Source organism: Hyla sarda, chromosome 9 (genome assembly GCF_029499605.1).
Source record: "Hyla sarda isolate aHylSar1 chromosome 9, aHylSar1.hap1, whole genome shotgun sequence".
NCBI classification, from domain to species: domain Eukaryota; kingdom Metazoa; phylum Chordata; class Amphibia; order Anura; family Hylidae; genus Hyla; species Hyla sarda.
In genome coordinates this window covers 154,423,065-154,440,190 of record NC_079197.1, presented here as the reverse complement: position 1 = coordinate 154,440,190, position 17,126 = coordinate 154,423,065, and the positions used below count along the sequence as shown (strand labels likewise).

General features: G+C 41.9%; 1 protein-coding gene across 1 annotated transcript; it reads left to right on the top strand.

The window, feature by feature from the left end:
- Window positions 1–5,228: 5,228 nt before the first annotated feature.
- On the top strand, window positions 5,229–7,790 carry LOC130290853 (germ cell nuclear acidic protein-like). Its single transcript, XM_056538991.1, has 5 exons — window positions 5,229–5,355; window positions 6,055–6,192; window positions 6,536–6,662; window positions 6,760–6,967; window positions 7,602–7,790. Exons 1-5 carry the CDS (start codon window positions 5,293–5,295, stop codon window positions 7,684–7,686), a joined length of 621 nt encoding a protein of 206 aa, XP_056394966.1. The 5' UTR covers window positions 5,229–5,292; the 3' UTR covers window positions 7,687–7,790.
- The last annotated feature ends 9,336 nt before the right edge of the window (window positions 7,791–17,126 follow it).

Below are 17,126 nucleotides of genomic sequence, written 5' to 3'. Positions count from 1 at the left end.
TATAATTCATAGGGATATTTCAATGAAAAATCCACAAGAAATGTCCAGAATGAAAAGTCACAATTAGTTTGGGTGTGTCCGGAGTAACGATATATGGTAGTGAGTGTAGCGACAATAGCTACAATAGGAAATTCATGGACAGGTAATGCAGACAATGTGGCAAACACTGTCAGCGATGAAGATGTCAAGTCTCGGTGCACAGCACCACTCACCCTCCTTTGGAGTCCTCAGGTCCGGGCTGGCACGGCTGAGTCCGGCACTCTGGATATCAATGCCCGCCTGGGTGGTATGCTGGGTGAATGGCTGAATCTCCGGGGGTCCGAGTGTCCTGGGCTGGCACGGGAGGCGTCCGGCCTTGGGGAGGATGATGTCCAGGAGTAACTCTGCCGACCGGGGCTGTGAGAGGATGCAGGTAACAGGTGGTGCGGATTGCACGTATGAATAAGGTGCTAACAGCGCGCATGCAGCAGTGGTCCCGGAATCGCGGGCATCCAGCTGTTGCAATTGGAATATGGCAGATACAGTCTATTTGAAGTGATATACACTTATGGATAAGGTGCAGATAATGGGCTAGACGCATTTCAAGGCCGCGGGCCTTTTCTTCAGTAGCTATAGTTGTGGATAAAGGGTGGAAATGCTGGTTTTATATAGTCTCCATATAGTGATGATGTAATACTAATTGGAAAAGAGGAAAAAGTGGAGACTGGAAGTTTCAGGTATGTTGTAAAATGGGTAATGGATCCAGATAGAAAATGGGAATAGGGAAGAGAAGAAAGAAAAGAAAAGAAAACATAGGGATGAAGATGGTGAATTAGATATGAGTGTGAGTCAGGAGAAAAAATAAATAGATAAATAAATAAAAAAAATAATGGTCATTGGGTATGTGTAGAGATGCACTATGGATCAAGACTATAGTGGAAATCATGAGAAAAAATATGAATAGTAAAATTCTTAAAAGGTGTGTGAAAAAAAAAATAAAAATAAATAAATAAATAAATAAAAATAAATAAATAAATATTTTGATAAAAAAGTGAACAACTGCAATGCAAGATATGATAATGTATGATAATGATGTAAATGGTACATATGTAGTTTATGGTGTGTATAGAAATTAAAATTATATAAAGTTAAGCCACAGTGGGAATGGATTAATTGATGAAATTTAGTAAAAATGTATATAAAAATTAATTGATAAAAGATAGAAATTAATTAATAAAAAATATGAAAATGGATGAATATGATATAAAAAAATATAAAAATGTAAAAAAGCAGGAGGAGGGCACTTCAAAGGAGAGGTCCATAGACATGTTCTGTGGATAGTCTTGGGGAGGCTCACCCCCAAGGGCCGTCACTGGGTCGATAAACGGCCAGCCAGTGACGGGTCATGAGGGAGAGCCACGCTACAAGATAAGATCAAAGGAACCCAAAGACTTCAAGCTCTGCGTTCAATCCTCTTGGAATTATGGTATCAAAATCAAAAATCTTTCTTGGAAAAACTATCCAAAAAACATTTTAGACAAATCTTTTAATCAAATTCGTATTTTAGACAGATCATCAATTTTTATTCCTAAAGAAAGAGATCCACTATCACAAACCGATGATCCAAAAATAATTTTACCATTTAACAAAGATTATAAAAAAATTGAGAGGATCATCAAAAACAACTGGCATTTTTTAATGAAGGATAAAATCATCGGTCAAAATATCCCCTTACACCCACCTATAGTTTACACCAAAGCCCCAAATTTGGGCATCCAAGTCGCCCCCACTGTCAGACAACCAACCAATCCCAAAACATCATCCACATGGCTACAAACTAAAGGATTCCACAGATGTGGAAGTTGCTCAGCTTGTAAAATCACCAACTTTCCCAAAAAAATCACTGAAATAACTTCTACATTCAACAACTACACACACAAAATATCTGAATGTCTTACCTGCCACAGCAAGGGAGTAATTTACCTAATCCAGTGTACATGCGGAAAACAATACATAGGCCGCACAAAGAGACAATTAAAAATATGCATTTCAGAACACATCTACAATATAAAAAAAGGGTTAAAAACACATCCATTATCCCTCCACTTCATTGAACATCATAATCAAAATCCATCAGATCTCTTTTTTCTAGCCATCCAAAATGTAAGAAGATGTTGGCGAGGTGGTGACTACATTATGAAGATGTCCAAAGCAGAATCAAGAAAGATTTTTGATTTTGACACCATAATTCCAAGAGGATTGAACGCAGAGCTTGAAGTCTTTGGGTTCCTTTGATCTTATCTTGTAGCGTGGCTCTCCCTCATGACCCGTCACTGGCTGGCCGTTTATCGACCCAGTGACGGCCCTTGGGGGTGAGCCTCCCCAAGACTATCCACAGAACATGTCTATGGACCTCTCCTTTGAAGTGCCCTCCTCCTGCTTTTTTACATTTTTATATTTTTTTATATCATATTCATCCATTTTCATATTTTTTATTAATTAATTTCTATCTTTTATCAATTAATTTTTATATACATTTTTACTAAATTTCATCAATTAATCCATTCCCACTGTGGCTTAACTTTATATAATTTTAATTTCTATACACACCATAAACTACATATGTACCATTTACATCATTATCATACATTATCATATCTTGCATTGCAGTTGTTCACTTTTTTATCAAAATATTTATTTATTTTTATTTTTATTTATTCATTTATTTATTTTTTCTTTCACACACCTTTTAAGAATTTTACTATTCATATTTTTTCTCATGATTTCCACTATAGTCTTGATCCATAGTGCATCTCTACACATACCCAATGACCATTATTTTTTTTATTTATTTATCTATTTATTTTTTCTCCTGACTCACACTCATATCTAATTCACCATCTTCATCCCTATGTTTTCTTTTCTTTTCTTTCTTCTCTTCCCTATTCCCATTTTCTATCTGGATCCATTACCCATTTTACAACATACCTGAAACTTCCAGTCTCCACTTTTTCCTCTTTTCCAATTAGTATTACATCATCACTATATGGAGACTATATAAAACCAGCATTTCCACCCTTTATCCACAACTATAGCTACTGAAGAAAAGGCCCGCGGCCTTGAAACGCGTCTAGCCCATTATCTGCACCTTATCCATAAGTGTATATCACTTCAAATAGACTGTATCTGCCATATTCCAATTGCAACAGCTGGATGCCCGCGATTCCGGGACCACTGCTGCATGCGCGCTGTTAGCACCTTATTCATACGTGCAATCCGCACCACCTGTTACCTGCATCCTCTCACAGCCCCGGTCGGCAGAGTTACTCCTGGACATCATCCTCCCCAAGGCCGGACGCCTCCCGTGCCAGCCCAGGACACTCGGACCCCCGGAGATTCAGCCATTCACCCAGCATACCACCCAGGCGGGCATTGATATCCAGAGTGCCGGACTCAGCCGTGCCAGCCCGGACCTGAGGACTCCAAAGGAGGGTGAGTGGTGCTGTGCACCGAGACTTGACATCTTCATTGCTGACAGTGTTTGCCACATTGTCTGCATTACCTGTCCATGAATTTCCTATTGTAGCTATTGTGGCTACACTCACTACCATATACCGTTACTCCAGATACACCCAAACTAATTGTGACTTTTCATTCTGGACATTTCTTGTGGATTTTTCATTGAAATATCCCTATGAATTATATGGACTGAGAACGTTTTCTCCTGATATATGCAGCAGATATTTAATTAATGAATTTTCTTTGGTGCTACTTACCCATCATATTTATCTCATTTTAATCCTACTATATTCTGTATTTTTTATTATATCTATTTTTTACCCAGTATATTCCATTCGCCTTTAGCAAGGGCCCTGCTAGGCGATTGGTCATATATATCCTTTTTATATAATAAAGACCATTTCTTGGATCCCATCTCCACAAGTCTTTTCCTTTTTCTCTCCCCTGTGCTTTTGAGGACTGGTTCACATAAATATTTTTTATTTATAATTTCTACACATTACATTAGGCCTTTTGGGTGAAGGCAACACCTTTAACCTCAAGCACATTATTTCTTTTATCCTAAGTGAGCTACACATATTTTACATTTCCTATATTATATATCACATGATACTTTATTCATTGGAGTGCTGCTTCTTATCTATATTATATATCACATGATACTTTATTCATTGGAGTGCTGCTTCTTCTTATCTATATTATATATCACATGATACTTTATCCATTGGAGTGCTGCTTCTTCTTATCTATAACACATGATTATAGATTCTGTCCATATTATAATGGTTACATAGTAACATCCTCAGAATGTGACCATATAATGATTTTGTTTCTTGTCTTGGGAGGATCTGAATTGCGTCCTGTTATGCTGTAATAACATGAAAGAAAAGAAAATTTTGTATAAAGATTTGTTAGTACTAATATCAATAATACATATATTATATGTTTATTACAATAGGGTCATATAGACATCTCCTCTATGAAAAGCAGTTTATGGTGAATGAGAAGTGATCTAGTCTCCTCTCTGATGGTCATGTACCATACTTACTGCCATCATCCCTCATGTATACAAGGACTGGCAGACGACCACAGGGGCATCGGCCCTGGAGAAGAGGGGCATTTATTAGGTGAGAATTTTATTTTAAGCTATTGGAAACCCCTTTAAAGCCTATGGCCTCCTCTAAAAATGAAAAAACTTTACAATAGATCTTACTGAACAATTCCCTTTAATATTATTTCTTTAGTGTCTATAGAGCTGACTATGTGTCTCCATGGTACAGACATAAAAATCTGTTTAGAATCCTGTAGTCTGATATTTACTTCCATGTGTCCCCTACATTGTTCTAATATACAGTATGTTTGATAGGATAGCCAGATAAAGAGGACAGATAGAAGGGAATATGACTGCAGGAGCAGACTACACAGTTTGTTGTCTGTTACCATGGAGACGCATGACCTGCATAAGAGCGGCAGAAAAAAATCAGTTGGGAAAAACTTCATATTTCTTTTTATATACATTGAAACCATAAAAAGTTCATTTGTGATGGTGCATGTGACCTTATATGACGCCAAGTATCACACACGTGCCTGTATAAATGATATGTATATTATCAAATGGAGACCAAAGTCACAGCTCTACAAAGAAGAGGTCACATGACCAGTAATGTCCCTCTGATGTCACATGTGTGATGTCACAATGGTGAAAACTACCAATACTCCGATCACCCAATGTTACGTTGAGAGTGTGTGTAGGAGTTGGCAGAGCGAGGACTGTTCTGTGCGATTTTGATAAACATGACAAAAAGAAAGCGTGAGAGAGGAGGAGAAGTGGACGGGGGCGATGAGGACTTACCTCAGGTGAGGGTCACTTGTTATTGGTCATTATTATACATTTGGGGAAGGTTGCCAATAAGTAAATTCTGGAAAATGGCCGACGGTTTGGATGATGTTTGCAGATTGACGTCAGTTGGGATCAATGACCGAATTTATAAGACTGGAGTATCTATTGGCACATAAATACTGGAGGAAGGGGAAGGGATTGGTGTCAGATTTTAATAAATGTGGCACATTTGGCATTATTAAAAGAAACTTTTTTTCCCACAATTTATAATCTAAGATTTGCTCCAAATTCTTCATCATTTTCAGGTTTTCTATTTATTGAATTTTAGAGTAAACTGTCATTTATTTGACAACATCTAGAATAGGCCCAATATTTTGTGCAGAATTGTAGCATTTCATCATTTTCAACTTTTTGTCACCGGTTATGCTAAAAACTGGCATAAAGGTCTTAATAAATATGGCCCAATGTCTCCATATACAGGAAAGATATTAATATTGTAGGAAGCCACGTAAATGTCCTCACCAGCCCTATGTATGGCGTAACCATACCTGAGCCCTCACACCCTCCATACCCTACACATGGCATAGGATGATGGGAAACACATTCATAAGGGTGCCTTCATGTAAGGGGAATAGGGATGGAGGTTAGAGATGTTAAAGTTAGACATGTTTCTAGATTTTATATTAATATTTTTTACTTTCTTTCTATTTCATCAGAGAAAGAAGCGGAATTCTTATTTCCTTGCTTCCATTACATCACAAAGATCCCGATATGTTAAGGATTTTAAGAATACTAAAATGGACCTGGCTGAAAGGCTTTTTGCCTTTTATAATAAGACCATCTTCGGCAATAAGGTATGTATGATCACTATCTGGGTTATACATGTTTTATAGGAATTGTTTAGAATTAGGCTGCACTTCTTAAAAACAGCACCACTCCTGTCCACAGATTGTGTTGGGTATTGCAGTTTGGCTCCTCTGAAGTGAATGGCGCTGAGCTCCTGTACCACACATAAGAGTTGGGTGCCTTGTTATTGGGGCCCAGGAGTGTGGAGTGAGGCCCTCAGATGGGTGGGAAGCCACAGTATAGTTATGTGGGCGGCTCTGGGATGGGGTGACTACCTCTTTACTGTTTATCATTGATGAATCTGATGATGATTTTATGGACTTTAATGTGTCTTTTCTTCATCCTCTTTAGCTTCCTAAAATCAAGATCACATGGAATAAGAGACTGACATCCACAGGAGGCCAGTGCTTTTATTGCATTTCTGATGACGAGCGATATAGCCGAATAGAGCTATCGGACAAGGTCTGCGATTCTGCAGGTAGTTTTCACATCTCATCCATCGTAGAGTAACAGGCTGGTATTGGGGTGTATTATGTCTTTATACTCATTGTACATATCTTTTCTTTTCTTTATAGACCGCGTAAGGGACATATTAGCACACGAGATGTGCCATGCGGCCACGTGGATTATTGATGGCAGCAAAACTGATGGTCATGGTGACCTATGGCAGGCCCATGCAGATAGAGTCACCCAAATACACCCCGAGCTGCCCAAGGTGACAATATGCCATGACTACGCCATCAACTATACATTCACCTATCGTTGTGATGCTTGTAATAAAACGTAAGTAATTATTGGCCCTGATTTACTAATAGTTGAGGGTAGTTTTCTTTGTTGGGGCTTTTTCTATGGTATTTACTAATTTGGCGATTTTCCCTACGTTTGCATTTTTATTTTACACCTGCTCTGACCTGTCAGGTTTTCAAGAGCCCAAATCCACCACATTTTATGTAGGCACATAAGTATATTTGTTGGGATTTTTCAAAATTGTAGAGTACATCCCCCTTTTGACCCAACGGCAATGCTTCTTTTTTGGATTTTCTGAGTTAAACTGATGGTTGATTGGGTTTTTAGAATTTTTTGGGTGTAAAACCCAAGAAAAAAAGGTCAGATCACATTAGTAAATGACCCCATTATGTTTTCATGCACATGAAGCAAAATAACTCTGGAGTGACTTCTGTCTGATACTGTTAGTGTTAGGTTATTATTTGTTACCTACTACCATAATAGACTGGTATCTGGGGCCCCTTATGGGTAATAGGGGTAATAGTGCTGCATGTTATTGTGCCGGGATCGCTTCATGTAGCGTTTTTTTATATATTGGTTATGATTTGCTTTAGTTGTTACAATCTGTGTCTATCCTGTACTGACTTCACCAATTCCTGCCTATAATATAATTTTCTCTCTTTTTTCGTAGCGTTGGACGTTTCAGAGAAATTCCACCGGATAAAGCCATTTGCCGCATGTGCCAAAGCAGACTTTGCCTAGTGAGCCCTAGATGATCTGCTGATAAAAGAATTTCTAAACTTTTCCCTTTCCCCATCTTTCCCAATTACCCTACCCTATTCACCCACCCCCACCCCCAATAAAAAAAAAAAAAAAAACTATAGTAATAATAATTGTTTATCCTCTTAGTATATTTTCTCTTTTAGTATAATACTATAAATGGAAATTCTGGTATAAGTTTTTTCAGCTGGTTAGAGATGAGCGAGCCGATATGGCAAACCCTGATCTCTTTGGGGTGACAGTGTCTCACAGAACTTTCATACACAGCCAGGCTTGGTAAGGCATGTGGGTAAGCCTTACCTAAGTAATTTTCAGTTTTCACTTTGCAGTGTTCGGGAATTTATCAAGTACGAAAGTCACATGTAGGCAAATAAAAAGTCGAAAACCCCCTTCAAAAAGTCACAAATGTAAGCCTGGTCAGACCTGGACTATAAACTTGCCTGTGACAGCAGTTTAACCCCTTAAGGACCGGAGGTTTTTCCGTTTTTGCATTTTCGTTTTTTGCTCCTTGCCTTTAAAAAATCATAACTCTTTCAAATTTACACCTAAAAATCCATATGATGGCTTATTTTTTGCACCACCAATTCTACTTTGTAATGACGTCAGTCATTTTGCCCAAAAATCTATGGTGAAGCGGGAAAAAAAATCATTGTGCGACAAAATTGAAAAAAAAAACGCTGTTTTGTAAATTTTGGGGGCTTCCGTTTCTACGTAGTACATTTTTCGGTAAAAATGACACCTGATATGTATTCTGTAGGTCCATACAATTAAAATGATACCCTACTTATATAGGTTTGATTTTGTCGGACTTCTGGAAAAAATCATAACTACATGCAGGAAAATTAATAAGTTTTAAATTGTCATCTTCTGACCCCTATAACTTTTTTATTTTTCCGTGTATGGGGCGGTATGAGGGCTCATTTTTTGCGCCGTGATCTGAAGTTTTTAACGGTACCATTTTTGCATTGATAGGACTTATTGATCAATGGAATTTTTTTGCGCGCACGCCATTGACCGAGCGGTTTAATTAATGATATATTTTTATAATTCGGACATTTCCGCACGCGGTGATAACACATATGTTTATTTTTATTTTTATTTACACTGTGTTTTTTTTTTTATTGGAAAAGGGGGGTGATTCAAACTTTTAATAGGGGAGGAGTTAAATGATCTTTATTCACTTTTTTTTTCACTTTTTTTTTGCAGTGTTATAGGTCCCATAGGGACCTATAACACTGCACACACTGATCTTCTATGTTGATCACTGGTTTCTCATAGGAAACCAGTGATCAACGATTCTGCTGGATGACTGCTCATGCCTGGATCTCAGGCACTGAGCAGTCATTCGGCGATCGGACAGCGAGGAGGCAGGAAGGGGCCCTCCCGCTGTCCTGTCAGCTGTTCGGGATGCCGCGATTAGCCGCGGCTATCCCGAACAGCCCGACTGAGCTAGCCGGGAACTTTCACTTTCACTTTTAGCCGCGCGGCTCAGCTTTGAGCGCGCGGCTAAAGGGTTAATAGCGCGCGGCGCCACGATCGGCGCTGCGCGCTATTAGAGGCGGGTCCCGGCTTCACTATGACGCCGGGCCCACCGTGATATGACGCGGGGTTACTGTGTAACCCCGCGTTATATCAGAAGAGCAGGACCAAGGACGTACCCAGTGGCGTTGCGACCCGGGTGCGGGGGGTGCGGCCCGCACCGGGTGACACCAACCTAATGGGGTGACACCAAGACGCTCCGCAGCACCCACCCCCCCATCTGTGCCCGACCGGCCTCCCATCCGTCAGCACCCCCCCCCCCCCCTGTGTGTGCGGTGCGCCCGTCCGTCAGCAACCCCCCTCTTTCTCCGGCACTGTGCGCCCGTCCATCATCACACCCCCCCCCTCACCTTCACCAGCATTGTGCCCGGCCTCCGCTCCCACGTCTGCGCCGGCCTGACGTCACACCGCATGGCCGCGCAGGAGGACGTCAGTTACGTCATTCGCACGGCGCCCGGTGAGAAGGAGCGCTGCGCTGGATGGGTGAGTGTGTGTGTCTGTCTCTATCTATGTTTGTGTATGTGACTGTGTGTGTGTATGAGACTCTGTGTGTGTGTGACTGTGTGACTCTGTGTGTGTGTGTGACTGTGAGTGTGTGTGTCTCTCTGACTGTGTGTGTTTGTGTGTGTCTCTCTCTCTCTGTTGTATGTGTTTTGTGTGTGTGTGTGTGTGTGTGTGTGTGTGTGTGTGGGGGTGGTGGTGGTATAACCAGCAATCTATTGTGGGGAGACTTTGACCCATTGTGGGGAACCTGCAAGGGAACCTGCGGCCTAATGTGGGGAAACTACTACCAAGTGTGGGGAGTCTATGCTACCTTATGTGGGGAGTCTATGCTACCTTATGTGGGGAATCTGTGCTACCTAATGTGGGGAAATTGCTACCTAATGTGGGGAATCTGTGCTACCTAATGTGGGGTAACTGGTACCTACCTAATGTGGGGGAACTGGTACCAAATGTGGGGAATCTATGCTGCCTAATGTGGGGAATAGATGCTACCTAATGTGGGGAAACTGCGACCTACCTAATGCGGGGGAACTGCTGCCTACCTAATGCTCCCCCCCTGGCAGTAGCACCCTCATCATCCACCAGAAACACCCCCCCCCCCCCCCCCCCCCCAGCAGCACCTCCATCAGCAGATCCTGATGGTGGATGATGGCGGTGCTCCTGCCAGGAGGATGATCCTGCGGATGGATGATGGGGATGATACTGCCAGGGGGGATGGCCAGAGTAGCACCCTCATCATCCTCCGGCAACACCCCCCGAGTAGTAGCACCCCCATCATCCACTAGCAACACCACCAATACCCCCCTCCCGTCGTAATAGCATCAGCTAACGGATGTTGAGGGGTGTTACTGAGGTTGTGGTATTATATTCAGAGGGTGCACTGTATGGCAACGTTATATTCAGAGGGCGCAGTTTGTGGTAGTATTATATTCAGAGGGCGCAGTTTGTGGTAGTATTATTAGAGATGAGCGAACTTACAGTAAATTCGATTCGTCACAAACTTCTCGGCTCGGCAGTTGATGACTTATTCTGCGTAAATTAGTTCAGCCTTCAGGTGCTCCGGTGGGCTGGAAAAGGTGGATACAGTCCTAGGAAAGAGTCTCCTAGGACTGTATCCACCTTTTCCAGCCCACGGGAGCACCTGAAAGCTGAACTAATTTATGCAGGAAAAGTTATCAACTGCCGAGCAGAGAAGTTTGTGACGAGTTGAATTTACTGTAGTTTGCTCATCTCTAAGTATTATATTCAGAGGGCGCAGTGGGTGGTAGTATTATATTCAGAGGGTACAGTATGTGGCGGTATTATATTCAGGGGTACAGTATGTGGCAGATTTATATTCAGGGGTACAGTAAGTGGCAGATTTATATTCACGGGTACAGTATGTGGCAGATTTATATTCAGGGGTACAGTATGTGGCAGATTTATTTTCAGAGGGTACAGTATGTGGCAGATTTATATTCAGAGGGTACAGTATGTGGCAGATTTATATTCAGAGGGTACAGTATGTAGCAGATTTATATTCAGAGGGCGCAGTTTGTGGTAGTATTATATTCAGAGGGTACAGTATGTGGTAGTATTATATTCAGTGGGTACAGTGTGTGGCGGTATTATATTCAGGGGTACAGTATGTGGCAGATTTATATTCAGAGGGTACAGTATGTGTTGGTATTATATTCAGAATGTACAGTGTGTGGTAGTATTATATTCAGTGGGTATGGTGTATGGAAGGTTTATAATCAAAGAGTATAGTGTATAGTAGTATTATATTTAGAGGATACAGTGTCTGGCAGGTTTATAATAATAATTGTTTTCATATAGAGGATGAGAATGCGCTGACATAGTGAGGAGACGTCTGGGCATCACATTCTGCAGAGAGAAGTTTTAGCTGGATCAAGTCCTGGCGGTATGTACCATCTGAATTAGATAAGGAAAGACTATAGAGAAGACGTCACCTGTAGTCACTGATATCATTGTGTATTCTCCTCACTATAGAGAAGACGTCACCTGTAGTCACTGATATCATTGTGTATTCTCCTCACTATAGAGAAGACGTCACCTGTAATCACTGATACCATTGTGTATTCTCCTCACTATAAAGAAGACATCCCCTGTAGTCACTGATGTCATTGTGTATTCTCCTCACTATAGAGAAGACGTCCCCTGTAGTCAGATATCATTGTGTATTCTCCTCACTATAGAGAAGACGTCACCTGTAGTCACTGATACCATTGTACATTCTCCTCTCTACATCAGAGCTGTAGTCACTTGTCATTTCTACAGTTAGGTCAGTGAAACTACAACTCCCAGCATAACCTCACCACTGCTCAAAGGGGTACTCTACTGGAAAACATTTTTTTTAATCAGCTGGTGCTACAAAGTTAAACAGATTTGTAAATTACTTCTATTTAAAAATCTTAATCCTTCCAGTACTTATTAGCTGCTGTATAAGCGATTCACAGGAAGTTATTTTCCTTTTTAATTTATTTTCTGTCTGACCACAGTGCTCTGTGCTGACACCTCTGTCCATGTCAAGAACTGTCCATAGTAGGAGCAAATCCCCATAGCAAACCTCTCCTGCTCTGGACAGTTCCTGACATGGACAGAGGTGTCAGCAAATAGCACTGTGGTCAGACTGGAAAGAACTACACAACTTCCTGTGGAGCATACAGCAGCTGATAAGTACTGTAAGGATTAAGATTTTAAATAGAAGTAATTTAAAAATCTGTTTAACTTTCTGGCACCAGTTGATATAAAAGTAAATGTTTTCCAGTGGAGTACCCCTTTAAGTAATTCTGGGAGCTGTATATTTAAATGGTGAAAACTTCTTTAACACTTTCCTATTCTGTGGAAACTGGTATATCTGATTATTATACTGGAATTTCTCACAATGCGCTACAACAGTGGTGTCTGTCACAACAGGCTAAAAACTTACTGAGGGGGGGGGGGGTAGGTATGGGGGGTGACACCATTTTCTACCGCACCGGGTGACACCAACCCTAGCAACGCCACTGGACGTACCGGTACGTCCTTGGTCCTTAAGGGGTTAAGAAGGTAGCAGTTGCGACTGTTTGTGCAACTTTTTGTTAGGCTCTGCTCCCGGCACCCGCCCGCATCTACCACCCACCTAAAAACTGTTGGTACTATAACTCCCAGCATGTCCTCACTGTAAGATCATGCTGCGATTTGTAGTCCTGCAGGTGACAATAAATGCGGGTAGGTGACAATAAATGTACTAACCTATTTTCCGTGTTTTTTTTTCCTTCTTATTTTAGAACCATGTATCCTGTGGACTACTTCGGATTCGGTGGCCTACATCGGTGACCAGCGTTTTTATTTTTTTAATAATAATAAAATTGTTAACGAGGGCTTTTGGGGGAGTGTTTTTTGGAATAAAACTATATTAATGCGTTTTGTTTTTTTTAAATTTACTTTACAGGCTTGGTAGTGGAAGCCGTCTTATAGACATATTCCATTAATAAGCCGGGGCTTAGTGTTAGCCACAAAGACAGCTAGCGCTAGACCCCAATTATTACCCCGGTACCCACCGCCACAGGGGTGCCGGGAATAGCCGGTACCAACAGGCCTGGAGCGTCAAAAATGGCGCTTCTTGATCTAGGTGATAAAAGGCTGGCGATATTAAGGCTGGGGGGGGGGGCAGTAACAATGGCAAGATACCAACCAAGCAGCAACAGCCTTATGTTACCAGGGTGGGGGAGGACCATTGTTACTGGCCCTCCCCAGCCTAAATAACGCCAGCCTGTTACCGCCTAGGCAGAGCAGCGCCATTTCTGATGCTCTGGGCCTCTTGGTACGGGGTAATAATTGGGTGCTCGCGCTAGCTGTTTGTGGGGCTAACACTAAGCCCCGGCTTAGTAATGGGCTCCATCTATAAAACGGCTTCCACAACTCAGCCTGTAAAGTAAATACAAAAAAAAACTTTGGTGGTAAGAAAAATGTAAAAAACAAATATACAATTTTTTTGCTTATGTGTGCTAAAAATTGTATTAAAAAGTGACTTATTGATTTTTGCTTATGTGAGACAAATGTATCAATCCCCTCTGATAGTATGATAAATGTGTCAGAACAAAACCAAAGCAAAAAAATAAAAAATAACTACTGAACTCGCTTACCAAAGCAACAATGATAAATGTCCTTCATGGTGTTTTGGTGCCTTTAAAAAAGTTAGGACGTACTGGGAACACTGAGGTGATGTCAGCATAGCCCAGCATACCTTACAGCTATCAGCAAGATCACATGATCCCAGGTTATCCAATCATTGCTTTGCATTATGTGACATACAGCTCCCAGGCCAATGAGTAAACAGCACAGGGGTGGGATTAAAAAGCTTATAAATCCCATGCACGGCATTCCAGACGCCATTTTGGAAAAATAAAGATGAGAGATAAAGCAAGAATTACTGATCCCAGAACCTTACAGAGGGAGGGAATTACACACAACAGCAATCAAAGCATTTATTCAGCATGGAAACGATTTTAATCGGGACCAGCAAAATATAGACCACACTATTACCCCCCCCCCCTTTATATATTACATGCCCAGTATTACCCCTCCCCCTTTATATATTACATACCCAGTATTACCCCCCCTTTATATATTACATACCCAATATTACCCCTCCCCCTTTATATATCATATATCCAGTGTTACCCCTCCCCCTTTATATATTATATACCCAGTATTACCCCTCCCCCTTTATATATTATATACCCAGTATTACCCCTCCCCCTTTATATATTATAAACCTAGTATAACCCCCCTTTATATATTATATGCCCAGTATAACCCCCCCTTTATATATTATATACCACTGCATAGTACAGCCCCCCATTATCACCCCACTGTATAATAAAGACCCCAGAATCAAACCACTGCATAATACAGACCACAAAAGCACACCCCACTGCATAATACAGCCACCATAATCACACCCCACTGCGTAATACAGACCCCAAAAGCCCACTCCACTGCATAATACAGCCACCATAATCACACCCCATTGCATTATACAGCCACCATAATCACACCCCACTGCATAATACAGATCCCCATAATCACACCCCACTGCATAATACAGACCCCCATAATCTCACCCCACTGCATTATACAGATCCTCATAATCACACCCCACTGCATAATACAGCCACCATAATCACACCCCACTGCATAATACAGATCCCCATAATCACACCCCACTGCATAATACAGACCCCCATAATCACACCCCACTGCATAATACAGACCCCCATAATCTCACCCCACTGCATAATACAGACCCCAGATCCCCCCACTGCTTAATAAATACCCCAGAACAACACCCCACTGAATAATACAGACTCCAGAATAACAAACAGACCCCCATAATCACACCCCACTGCATAATACAGACCCCCTTAATCACACCCCACGGTATAATATAGGCCCCCATAATCGCACCCCACTGCATAATACAGACCCCCATAATCACACCCCACTGCATAATACAGACCCCCATAATCACACCCCACTGTATAATACAGACCCCCATAATCCCACCCCACTGCATAATACAGACCCCCATAATCACACCCCACTGTATAATACAGACCCCCATAATCCCACCCCACTGTATAATACAGACCCCCATAATCCCACCCCACTGCATAATACAGACCCCTATAATCACACCCCACTGTATAATACAGACCCCCATAATCACACCCCACTGCATAATACAGACCCCCATAATCACACCCCACTGTATAATACAGACCCCTATAATCACACCCCACTGTATAATACAGACCCCTATAATCACACCCCACTGTATAATACAGACCCCCATAATCACACCCCACTGCATAATACAGACCCCCATAATCACACCCCACTGTATAATACAGACCCCTATAATCACACCCCACTGTATAATACAGACCCCCCATAATCACACCCCACTGCATAATACAGACCCCCATAATCACACCACACTGTATAATACAGACCCCTATAATCACACCCCACTGTATAATACAGACCCCCATAATCACACCCCACTGCATAATACAGACCCCCATAATCACACCCCACTGCATAATACAGACCCCCATAATCACACCCCACTGCATAATACAGACCCCCATAATCACACCCCACTGCATAATACAGACCCCCATAATCACACCCCACTGCATAATACAGACCCCCATAATCTCACCCCACTGCATAATACAGACCCCAGATCCCCCCACTGCTTAATAAATACCCCAGAACAACACCCCACTGAATAATACAGACTCCAGAATAACAAACCACTGCATAATACAGACCCCCATAATCACAGCCCACTGCATAATACAGACCCCCTTAATCACACCCCACTGCATAATACAGACCCCCATAATCACACCCCACTGCATAATACAGACCCCCATAATCACACCCAACTGCATAATACAGACCCCCATAATCACACCCCACTGCATAATACAGACCCCCATAATCACACCCCACTGTATAATACAGACCCCCATAATCCCACCCCACTGCATAATACAGACCCCCATAATCACACCCCACTGTATAATACAGACCCCCATAATCACACCCCACTGCATAATACAGACCCCCATAATCACACCCCACTGTATAATACGGACCCCCATAATCACACCGCACTGTATAATACAGACCCCCATAATCCCACCCCACTGCATAATACAGACCCCCAGAACAACACCCCACTGAATAATACAGACTCCAGAATAACAAACCACTGCATAATACAGACCCCCATAATCACACCCCACTGCATAATACAGACCCCCATAATCACACCCCACTGCATAATACAGACCCACATAATCACACCCCACTGCATAATACAGACCCCCATAATCACACCTCACTGCATAATACAGACCCCCATAATCACACCCCACTGTATAATACAGACCCCCATAATCACACCCCACTGCATAATACAGACCCCCATAATCACACCCCACTGCATAATACAGACCCCCATAATCACACCCCACTGCATAATACAGACCCCATAATCACACCCCACTGCATAATACAGACCCCCATAATCCCACCCCACTGCATAATACAGACCCCCATAATCACTACCAACTGCATAATACAGACCCCATAATCACACCACACTGCATAATACAAACCCCCATAATAACACCCCACTGCAAAATACAGACCCCCATAATCACACCCCACTGCATAATACAGACCCCCATAATCACTACCAACTGCATAATACAGACCCCCATAATCACACCCCACTGCATAATACAGACCCCATAATCACACCCCACTGCATAATACAGACCCCCATAATCCCACCCCACTGCATAATACAGGCCCCCATAATCCCACC